The sequence below is a fragment of the Camponotus vicinus genome, unplaced genomic scaffold, assembly GCF_025532165.1.
Source record: "Camponotus vicinus isolate PSW18456_S1 unplaced genomic scaffold, iyCamVici1.0 SCAF_7, whole genome shotgun sequence".
NCBI classification, from domain to species: Eukaryota; Metazoa; Arthropoda; class Insecta; order Hymenoptera; family Formicidae; genus Camponotus; species Camponotus vicinus.
The window spans coordinates 19,066,992-19,079,525 of NW_028141979.1; the positions used below are offsets into that span (position 1 = coordinate 19,066,992).

At 26.0% G+C, this 12,534-nt stretch overlaps 1 protein-coding gene and 1 long non-coding RNA gene across 2 annotated transcripts; both read left to right on the plus strand.

Moving 5' to 3' along the window:
* The first annotated feature begins 1,290 nt into the window (after nucleotides 1-1,290).
* LOC145974349 (uncharacterized) lies at nucleotides 1,291-6,833 on the plus strand. Its single transcript, XM_083104135.1, has 6 exons — nucleotides 1,291-2,020; nucleotides 2,279-2,440; nucleotides 2,576-2,692; nucleotides 3,053-3,541; nucleotides 3,680-4,707; nucleotides 6,789-6,833. The coding sequence occupies exons 1-6, from the start codon at nucleotides 1,291-1,293 to the stop codon at nucleotides 6,831-6,833; spliced, it is 2,571 nt and encodes an 856-aa protein (XP_082960261.1).
* Nucleotides 6,834-7,903: 1,070 nt separating this feature from the next.
* On the plus strand, nucleotides 7,904-9,328 carry LOC145974148 (uncharacterized). The gene is made up of 3 exons (XR_014439636.1): nucleotides 7,904-8,017; nucleotides 8,731-8,919; nucleotides 9,205-9,328. It is a non-coding gene; the product is annotated as an uncharacterized LOC145974148 (long non-coding RNA).
* Nucleotides 9,329-12,534: the final 3,206 nt, after the last annotated feature.

Genomic DNA, 12,534 nt, shown 5'->3' on the forward strand with positions numbered 1-12,534 from the left:
AAATTATATTCAAATTATATAAAATTAAAATAAAGGATTAGATATTAACAGTATAATACTTATTATTAATAATATTAATAAAAATTGTAATGATAATGATATGATGATGATGACAATTATAAGATTGATGATGATGATGATGATGATGATGATGATAACAATGATAATGATGATAACAATGATAATGATGATAATGATAACAATAATGATGATAATAATAATTATAATAATAATAAATGCTTATGATAGTAAAAATAACTATTAAAGATAATTATTAAATAATATTATTCAAAAAAATAAATTAATTTATAATAATTAAGTTAAATAATTATTTTATAATTAATAATAAAAATTAATTTGATTAGTTTTATTAAATTATTAATTGTATTTAATTAAAATAATTATAATATATATAGTGCATATTTAAACATTTTAAAATTTACATATTTATATTTTAATAAAATGCCAAGGCGTAAAATAGAACGGAATTTAGAGGAAAAAGAAAAATTAAAACAACAACGTCGTGAAAAAAAAGCTGAAAATCAACGTCAACGTCGATAAGCTATGAGAATAACAAATGTTGATAATAGTTTACAAAACAAAATTAACCAAGGATATAATATTATTGATCTTGCAAGTGTTAGTGAAGTATATGATAATCACGTAACAACACATGTGACTTCATTACAAAAACGTGTAGACTATCAATCTCAATATCGATTACCGAAAAAAAGACAACCTCAATTAAATATAAATAATATAACATCGATGGATAATATAGTAGAATATTATATTGGTCCTATGGATGTGAATTGTATTCATTGTAATGCAAAACATTTCGCTCCTGAAAAGACATCTAATAAAGGAAATTCATTTCATGATTGTTGTAATCATGGTTCAGTATATTTGCAACCAATGCCTGATTTTCCTGAATTTATTCGAACATTATTTGATGGCAGTCATATAAAATCAAACAATTTCTTTCAACATATTCGCAGTTATAATAGCTCATTTTCGTTTGCATCATTTAATGCTAACTTGATTAATTTTCAAAATTGGCGATCTGGTCCATATTGTTTTAAAATACAAGGACAGATTTATTATCAAATTAATACAGCATTGTATGCTACACAAAATGAGAGTCCAACTTATGGTCAGCTTTTTATTGTTGATTCAAATGAAGCAATAAATTATCGTCTTAATCAAAATTCAAATTTAGATTGTGAAATCATTCAAAATCTTGAATATATAATGCGGGACTGTAATGTGTTTGCTCATTCTTATCAAATGATGGGTGAAGAATTAAAAAATCAACAATTAGAAATGGAATCTGGTGAAAAATTACCGGAATTACAATTATTATTTACTTTAAAACCAGGTATGGATCGACGTCGATATAATGCTCAAAGAACTAATGAAGTTGCTGCTGTTTTTTATACGACTGCTGATGGAGAAATTCCAGATTCATATGTTATAATACGTAATAAAAATACTAAAACTTTGCAAAAAGTTAGTATTATGAATCCCGATGTTGAACCATGGATATATCCATTGTTTTATCCATTTGGTACTCAAGGATGGCATCATTTAACAAAATTAAATAGTAATAGACGAATAACCAGGGGACAATATATTAAATATCGCATGGCCATTCGTGATGAATTTAATGTTTTTTTATTAGGTCGTCGTCTATTTCAACAGTGGCTCGTTGATAATTATGTAAAAATTGAAAAAGATAGAATTGATTATTGCAAAACTCATCAAAAAGAATTACGTGCTGAAACATATCAAGGTTTAAAAGATTACATACAAACTATGGCGAATAACTTAAGTGGACGTATTGGAAAAATGATTATACTTCCTTCTACGTTTATTGGGTCACCACGTAACATGTTACAACATTATCAAGATGCAATGGCAATTGTTAGTAAATTTGGTAAACCAGATCTTTTTATTACCATGACTTGTAATCCAAAATGGCGTGAAATTGAGGAAAATCTCTTGCCTGGTCAACAAGCTTGTGATAGGCCTGACATTTGTGCTCGTGTTTTTAACATTAAAAAAGATTATTTAATTGATTTGATTGTGAAACAAAAATTTTTTGGTGAAGTAGCAGCGTTTGTATATGTTATTGAATTTCAAAAACGCGGATTACCACATATTCATATATTAATTACATTAAAATATAATTTTAAAATAACAACACCACAAATTGTTGATAAATATATTTCTGCTGAAATTCCTGATCCCTATGAGAATCCAATTTTACATAATATAGTCATGAGACATATGATTCATGGACCTTGTGGCGATTGGTGTTTGGTAAATGGGCAGTGTTCGAAACATTATCCAAAACCTTATCTCAAAGAAACTAGAATGGATGAAGATGCTTATCCTTATTATCGTCGACGAAATAATGGTAAATGTTTTGAACGTCCTGGTAAATATATAGTTGATAATCGTTATGTTGTTCCATATTGTCCTACTTTATCAGTTATATTTAATTGTCATATTAATGTTGAAGTAGTTTCAAGTATTAAATCAGTTAAATATTTGTATAAATATATTTATAAAGGACATGATGCTGCTGCTATAACTATTGAACCAACAACACAAAACGTAATTATTGATCATGATGAGATACATAATTATATTGAAGCTCGTTATGTTGGACCTGTGGAAGCCACCTGGCGTATTTTTAGTAAAAAATTACAGGATAAAAGTCATGCTATAATACGTTTGCCAGTCCACCTTCCTAATGAACAAAATATTATAATTGAAAATGAATCTACTGAAGACGCAATGCTTACTGCTTTAAATCAAGTTACTATGTTAATAGACTATTTTTCATTGAACTCACGTGATGAAGAAGCAAGACAATATTTATATGTAGAAATTCCACGTTATTATACATTTAAAAAAGAAAAAATTAATGGTAAAAATGTATCATGTTGGGTCAAACGCAAAAGTCATTTTAATTGTGTAGGACGAATGTATTCTGTTAGTCCAACACAAACAGAATTATTTCATTTACGATTATTATTACTTACAGTAAAGGGCGCTACAAGTTTTAATGATTTAAGAACTGTAAATGGACAATTTTATCAATCATTTTCAGAGACATGTTTAGCTTTAGGTCTAATCGAAGATGATGATGAATGGAAACAAGCTATGAATGAAGCTGTTGAATGGATGATGCCACGACAACTTCGTAGATTATTTGTTCGTATATTATTACACTATCAGCCATTACAGCCAGAACAGTTATGGGAAAGTTTTAAAATAGCAATGTCAGAAGATTACATTCGACATTTTGGTATGTTACAAGGACAAAATAAAGCATATGAACAAATAAATAGTATACTTCGTGCTGAAGGTAAAAGTCTTGCCGATTTTCCACAAATGGAACAGTTAACAGAAAATAGTACAGAGGAAGATTACGTGACACTTGAAGAAGCTATGGAAATAGGTACCGAACAATACAAACAATTAAATGAGAAGCAAAAAGAAATAGTCGATCTTATATTAAATAGATTAGATAGTGATACTAATAATAATTATTGTTTTTATATCGATGGTCCGGGTGGATCAGGGAAAATATTTATATATACAACTATTTATTATTTAGCTAAAATTAAAAATAAACGCGTATGTACAATGGCTTTTACGGGCATTGCAGCGACGTTATTACCTGCTGGAAGAACGATTCATAAAACGTTTGGATTACCAGTTCCATTATTTGCTGATTCATCATCTGCTATTAAAATCCAATCAAAAGAAGCTCAATATTTAAAAGAAACGGATATTTATATTTGGGATGAAGCACCAATAGCCCCACGATATGCTTTAGAGATTATGGATCGTACCTTGCGTGATATTATGAATAATGATTTACCTTTTGGTGGAAAAATTGTTATATTGGGTGGTGATTTTAGACAACTTCTCCCTATTAAAGTACGTGGCACTCGAAGTGAAATTGTGAATCTTTCTATCAAATTTAGTCCTATTTGGAAACATTTTGTAAATTATTCTTTGATACAAAATATGCGAGTTCTTCCAGAAGAAATTGAATTTGCAAAATTTTTATTAGATATGGGAGATGGTATATTAAATGATTCCAATGATAATATACAAATTCCTGAATGTTGCATAGCACCTATTAATGTTGATATTGTAGAAGATATATATGGTGATTTAATACGAAAAAAGGAATTTGATAAAATAACTAAATGTGCTATACTTTCTGCAAGAAATATTGATGTAGATGAAATCAATAAAAAAGTTGTAGAATTATTAGATATAACTGGTGAACGAATTTATACGAGTATAGATAGTACTGTAAATTGTGGTGACAATGGTGATATTGGAGAAGCTTTGTTACCAGAATATCTAAATAGTTTATCTCCATCATCTCTTCCTCCTCATGAATTACGATTAAGACCAAATTGTATTATTATGTTGATCAGAAATCTTAGTATTAATGAAGGTCTTTGTAATGGTACTAGATTAATGATTATAGAACTTACTGATCATTTATTGAAGTGTAAAATTTTAACAGGTGATAAAACAGGAGATATTGTTTTTCTAAATCGCATAACATTATATTGTGAAAACGTTTATCCTTTTACTTTTTCAAGAAGACAATTTCCTGTAAAATTAGCTTTTGCTATGACAATTAATAAATCACAAGGACAGATGTTTGATAGAGTAAGTCTTGATCTTCGCAAAGATATTTTTAATCATGGGCAACTTTATGTTGCTTTCTCACGAGTTCGTTCTTGGCAAGCATTAAAAGTTTTTCTAGGTAATCAAAGAGATAATGCTTGTGTCAAAAATTATGTGTATAAAGAATTATATTTCTAAACTTTAAAATATTAATTTATATGTATAGACAATTTTAGATATTTTAGATATTTTCATTTTTTATTTGATTTGATGTTTTATAAAAATATGTAATAAAAATATAGAAATATATAATAGAAAGATGCAAAATTTCTCTATTTTAAATTAAATTAATAATAAAATTTCAAATAAAAAAAGATTCATAAAAGATATAAATTTATAAGCATTTTTTCTCATAAAAGTTTAAAGTTCTTAGTAACAATTTATAAATGTATGAAAAACGTAATTTTTTAAAAAGAATATTATTTTTAGTTAAATGATACAACGTAATTCTAATTGATATTTAACAAATAAAATTAAAAAAAACAGAAATAATTTATAATCTTAAATATAATTATTTTTTTAAACATAATTAAAATTATATTTTTAGTGGTTTTAATTTAAAAAAATAAAAAATATATGAGAAATATATATATGTATATATATATACAGGGTGGCCCACGTAAAGTGTTACAAATTTATATCTTTGTTCGGAAACAAAGCAATTTAGAGAAAAATGTTTCAGACAAAAGTTGTATGGTTTCAACGGAGACATAAGATGATGTCATTAGTTTAACCTTGAAGAGTCATCTGAAGGTCACGTACAGGTCACCTCCAACTTTTTAAATGGGACACCATATATGCTTTTACATATTCTTGTAGCTCATCTCGAGAGCTTTCCAAAACACTATAATTAAGTTAATTTTCATTAAGTACTTTCCGAGTTATGAGGCTTAAAATCATTTCTTAATTTTACATAAACCGTAAAATATCTTGTAAAATATTCATTTTTCGATTATCTTACCTTAATACTTTTATGTACAAAATAATAAGAGGAATCAATTGGTGTAAAGAAAACACATAAAAAAGAAAAAAAAACAACAATTATGTGTTTTCTTTACACCAATTGATTCTTCTCATTATTTTGTACATAAAAGTATTAAGGTAAGATAATCGAAAAATGAATATTTTACAAGATATTTTACGGTTTATGTAAATTAAGAAATGATTTTAAGCCTTATAACTCGGAAAGTACTTAATGAAAATTAACTTAATTATAGTGTTTTGGAAAGCTCTCGAGATGAGCTACAAGAATATGTAAAAGCATATAGGATGTCCCATTTAAAAAGTTGGAGGTGACCTGCACGTGACCTTCAGATGACTCTTCAAGGTTAAACTAATAGCACCATCTTATGTTCCCCTTGAAACCATACAACTTTTGTCTGAAATATTTTTCTCTAAATTGCTTCGTTTCCGAAATACAAATTTGTAACACTTTACGTGGGCCACCCTGTATATATATATTATATATATTCCATGTTCGCGAATCCTAGCACACCCAGTATACTAATATAAATAATAAGAAATATTGTGACATAGATGTTGACAAAAGGAAATTGTATATTGTAATAACAAAAACAACTACATAAAATAATATAATACATTCAATATAATATAATAATTTTCAATAATTTAATCATTGATCAAATATAAAGTTTTCCTTGATTACTAATTCTGTATTTCTATAAATACATAAAAAAGGAACGCGAATTTATCTTTGCTAGATGAAGAAAAGGAATACCTATATGTATATATATATATATATGTGTGTGTGTGTGTATATACACATATATATATATATATATATATATATATATATATAATATATATATATAATATATATATATAATATTTAAAATTAAAACTATATGAATATATATGTGTGTGTGTAAAATATATATATATAATATTAAAAATTAAAAATATATGAATAAATATATAGGGGAGACTGGGGACAAAAGTAATAGTGTCATGAAAGTAATAAGCCTACTACTAACCTACACAATATATTGAATAATTTGTACTATACAGTCAAACACATACGCCCTAATGCTCTTCCTTTTCAGCTAATTGTTGTAGAACGATCGCTCCAGTTGCACATGCAGGAGTGAAATTAGTGTATTTGCATTATTCACGTAAATATTTCTTGTTTTAGTTTTTTTGTATCTATGCCTAATTAAAGTGTATATATTGATATAATTATTATTTGCCGGTGCATTCTTCTAAAATATATTCTTAAGTATTTATAGATGATTTGGATAAGTCTTGCATCATATTTGGGTTATAATGCTTTTATTCTAAAAAATGTGTCCGAAGACAAAAATAACACGACACTCTGTGGACGAAAGTAACATGTTTCGATGCTTAGAGTGTAAGGACTGGTCCCATAATAACTGTAACAAAGGCGATTCTTATTACGTATGCCATAATTGTGAATCGGAATAGATACCAATCTTTTTTGTATTAGTAGTTATCATACAATTATTACACTATTACTTAGAATTAAACTATTATTTAGACTTAAAAAAGCACAAAACTGATGTGATATTAAATATAATTATTTTATAATATTATTTATAATTATTTTGCTTAACGAAGATTATTTCTTTTAAGTTTTTCAAAGATGATAAAAATAAATATTTATTTTATTTTTTATTTTAATATAATACAAATTTATAATAAAAATTATAATAAAAGTTATCTTGTTTAATAAAAGATTATAATAAAAGTTGCCTTAAATTGAAAAAAAGTCATATTTATTATATTTTCGCGAAAATAAGAACTGGTACTTTTATCCCCAGACTATGTTACTTTCGTCCCAGACCCCAGGATAAAAGTAACAATCAACGTACTTGCGAAAAGCTATAGTAGCTCTTTAAATATCTATCATTTGAGATTGAAACATAAGTATAATAATAGAATAATAAATAGTTTTTTAATATATAATCTTTTTTATTATATCTCTGTCGATAATTAATAGCTGACCTGTAATACAAAAAATGTTACTTTTGTTTCCGGTCTCCTCTATATATATTTTTTTTTTCTGAAGCAATTTGGAACTGAGATTTGTATTTGTTTATATTTATGTACATAAAATAAATGGCGCGCGCGTAGCGCGCGCTTGTATTGTTCTAGTAGAATAAAAAGAAGATAAAGAGAAGATTTTTATCGAGAAGAAAAAGGAGCTAAGAGAGAAAGAAAGAGCTAGAGAGAGAGAGAGAGAGAGAGAGAGAGAGAGAGAGAGAGAGAGAGAGAAGATACATAACAGATAAAGAGAAGATCCACTGACAAAAAAGTATGTATACGGCGTTGACTTGATTATTAAAGTAGTATTAATATTCGAAGACGAGCGATAAATTAATCTTTTCCATATTTCAAAAGTATATTGTTTGTACAACATTTTGCTGCGAAGCAGATGTCGACTTGCACACTTTTTCAATTTTTGCCTCGTCTTGAAATATTGAATACCGACAATAGTCGCCGCGCAATTAATACGGCGCTGATTTTATTATTAAAGGAGTATTAATAAAAGGCTAGCGATAAATTAATTATAGATAAAAAAGCTATAAAGCATTTAAAGCATTTGAAGTTCACGTAAAGTTTATGTATAAACCGCGCGGCGACATTGGTCAGTATTTAATAATTAAATACGTGGCAGAAATTAAAAGACTGTGCAAGCCGACATCTGCTTGGCAGCAAAATGTTGTCCAAATGATATACATTTAAAAAATGTAAAATATTAATTTATCGCTCGCCTTTAAATATTAATACTCTTTTAATAATTCTTTAAATATTGAACACCGACAATTGTTGCCGCGTGTGGTTTATACAGCGCTGACTTGACGATTAAAGGAGTATTAATATTTAATGGCGAGCGAGATAAATTAATCTTTTTCATATTTAAAAATTATATTGTTTGGACAACATTTTGCTGCCAAGCAGATGTCTTCTTGCAAATTCTTAATATTATTATTAATAAAGAAATAATAAATAAATAATATATTTCAGGTTATAAATAGTTAAAAAATAAGAAGAAACAATTAAAAACAACAAAAAATAAAAAAAGAGAAATAGAATAAAGAAGAAAATAAAGAAAAGATTTTCATCGAGAAAAAAAAGGGCAAAGAGAGGGAGAGAAAGATATAGAGAAAGTGAGAAGATACATAACCGATAGAGAGAAAATACACAGATAAGAAAGTATGTTATTGACTTGATTATTAAAGCAGTATTAATATTTAAAATTGAGCGATAAATTAATCTTTTCTATATTTCAAAAGTATATATATATATATATATATATATATATATATATATATTATTACATATATATATTTATTATATACACATATATATTTATATATATTATATATATATTATTACATATGTATATATATTATAAGTATTCATTTACGCATTGTACGTATAAATATGTATCACTTTATTTTATTATACAAAATCTAATAAATAAATAATTTATTACAGCTAATAGAAAAGCCTAAAGAAGAGGGGTTAAAAACAATTAAAAGAAAAAAAATAAGAAAGAGAAATAAAAAAGATATAGAAAAAAGAAGATTTTCATCAAGAGAAGAAGATAGAGAGTGGGAGATTGAGTTAGAAGGGGGGGGAGAGAGAGAGAGAGAGAGAGAGAGACAAGATATAAAGAAAAGAATAAATATCCTTTATTTATATCTTTTTTTATACCAAAATTGTCATATAGTTTGTTTCAAATAATTATTTAAATTTTATATATGTATAAAAATGTATTATTCTGCTTTTATATATATTACATTTATCAATATATATATTATCAAATTTAAGTTTATTTAGATTCAGTTAAAAATAAAGTTTTTTTAATTTTCTGTTATTATACTAAAATCGATTTTAATATTATTAAATTACAATTAACTTAATAATTTAATTGTTGGATTAATTACAATTGATTCTAATTTAAATTTTTAGATTAAAATTTATTTTATTATAAATTATTATATTAAAGTTTTAATTTTAAATTATATTGAAATTAGTTGTGATTAAATTTATTGTTAAATTAATTAGTTTTGATTGTTATAATAATTTAATTAAAATTAATTTAAATTATAAACAATTAGATTTAAAAATTTTTAAATTAAATTAAATTAAAAAATTGAAAAATATAAAAGTAAAAAAATAAATTAAAAAATAATAAAAAGTAAATAAAATAAAAATATTAAGATTAAAATTTAAAACAAATTATAAAACTAGATTTAATTAAAATTGTTTGGTTGAAATTTAATTAATTTTTATTTTTACCAAAATTGAATTTTATTTGATATAAAATTGAATGGCGATTTGACATTACTTGAATTGAAGTTGGTTGTGACTTGGATTATTGGACTGAAATTAATTGTAATTTGGATTATTAGATTGAAAATAAACTTGAATTGAAATTGGTTGTGAGTAGTTATTGATTTGAAATTATTATTGAATTGAAATTTGACTTGTGAATTGAAATTGGTTGTTACTTGGATTGTTGGACTGAAATGAATTGAAATTTGATTTGTGAATTGAAATTGGTTGTTACTTTGATTGTTGACTGAAATTGATGATTTGAATTATTAGCGATTGAAATTTGATTGAATTAAAATTAATTGTGATTTGGATTAGTGGATTAAAATTAATTTTGAGGCTTGGATTGTTGGATTGAAGTTTGACTTAAATTGAAATTGATTATGATTTGGATTGTTAATTTGAAATTGATTGTGATTTGGATTTTTTATTAGATTAAAATTTGACTTAAATTGATGTTAGTTTTAACTTGATTCAAATTAGTTGTGATTTAAATTATTAAATTAAAATTAGCTTTTATTTAAATCGTTTTTATTTACATCTAGATTAAAAGTAATTTTTACTTCGATTAATATTAATTTTAACTTATTATTAGATTATTAAATTAAAATTAATTTTAATTAAATTATTAGTTTAAAGTTAGTTTCGATTCAAATTAATTAATTAAAATTATGTTTTAATTTGAATTAATTTTACTTTAAATTGTTGAATTAAAAATAATTTTTATTAAAATTATAAGATTAAAATTTTTTTTTATTTTCAAATTAATATTAAATTAAATTAATTATACTAATTTAATTAATTTTAAACTGAAATAAATAAAAACTGATAAAGTATTATTATAATAATTATTATTATTTAATTATTATTTATTGATACAAAAATTAAAATTGATTTTAATATGGAGATTGACATTGGTTTTCTCTTAAATTAAAGTTGGCTCTAATTTGAACTAAAATTGACTTTGGCTTGATGTTGAATTGAAATTGACTTTGATTTAGATTATTTAATTATTTTATTAAACTAATAATTAATTATGCCTCGAAGAAAAGTAGTTCGAACTGCTGAAGAAGAAGAAGAATTCCAGTGTAATAAACGAGAAAGAAAAGCAAAATCTAAAATGGAAAGACGGAAAATGAAACGAATGATAACTAAAAAAGATTGTCAATCTTTATCAAAAAGCAGTGAGATTTGTCCAAATATAGCGCAAACTTTAACAAGCTTCTCGAGAAATATAGTAATAGATCATGTTGTTTCACAATTGGTTAATTCACCTATGAAAGTATTATCTCCAACGAATAATGTTAATGTTAACGATGATACTGATATAATTAGAAATGTTCACAATTCAACTACAGAAACTTTATTAAACAACAATATTACTTTCTCTATACCTAGCACATCAAATAGTACAAGCTTCTCGAGAAATATAGTAATAGATCATGTTGTTTCACAATCGGTTAATTCACCTATGAAAGTATTATCTCCAACGAATAATGTTAATGTTAACGATGATAATGATATAATTAGAAATGTTCACAATTCAACTACAGAAACTTTATTAAATAACAATATTACTTTCTCTATACCTAGCACATCAAATAGTACACACAATATAGTTGATAAAACTAAAGTTGTAAATCGTATTGCACAATGTCGAGCTTTAAAAAAAGGATATGTTAATATTAATACGTCTTCTACTACTCAACTACAAAATATTATAGAGTATTACATAGGAGAAATGAATATATGTTGTGAACATTGTGGTGCAAAAGTAGTTAGCACTAGGAGAGTTCTAACCCAGGGATCTCGGGGGGGGGGGGTGAGGGGCGAGGGGATCTCAGCGGCGCGGGGGAATGACGTCACGCAGGATGGAGGGGGGATGACGTCACACGGGTTCTAACTCAGGTCCTATCAGGGATGACGTCACGCGGGACGGAGGGAATTTCGGTGGCGCGGGGGCTGCGGGGCGGGGGACGCACGTATAAACAAAAAATGGCGGTATTCCTATGAAGAAGATTTTGGGTCTCTCTCTATTCCTCCCTCTCTCGCTCTCTCTCTTTATCCCTTTATATTTCTATCCCTCTCTCTCTCTCCCTCTCTATCCCTCTATCTATCTCTTTATCCCTTTTATCTCTCTTTCTCTCCGTATTATCGCAAGTATACAATATTAGTCATAAACTTATATTTTGAGATATTTCGGGGTCCGACGTTTTCGAGCAATCTGTGAATCATAGCGAGATAACAACACATTTTTGAGATATTATACAATATTACCAGTTAACAAACAATATAAATAGAAGTATTCTTTGAAGGATTGGGTGGATGGAAATGCGTGCGAAGAAATTACGTCATGATTTTGTTACAATTAAAAAAATATATAATTTATTTAAATGTGTGTGTTTGGATGGAAATGCGTGCGAAGAAATTACGTCATGATTTTGACTTAAAACTCTTTATTTATGTTTTATATATTTTTCTTACGTA

Excerpts from the sequence above, each read along its gene's own strand:
- LOC145974349 (XM_083104135.1), top strand. The coding sequence starts at position 1,291 with ATGGGTGAAGAATTAAAAAATCAACAATTAGAAATGGAATCTGGTGAA. Across the intron at positions 2,693-3,052 it reads ACCTGTGGAAGCCACCTGGC|TAAAGGGCGCTACAAGTTTT; the intron begins GTATTTTTAGTA and ends TATTACTTACAG. Across the intron at positions 4,708-6,788 it reads AAGGACAGATGTTTGATAGA|CTAATTGTTGTAGAACGATC; the intron begins GTAAGTCTTGAT and ends CTTCCTTTTCAG.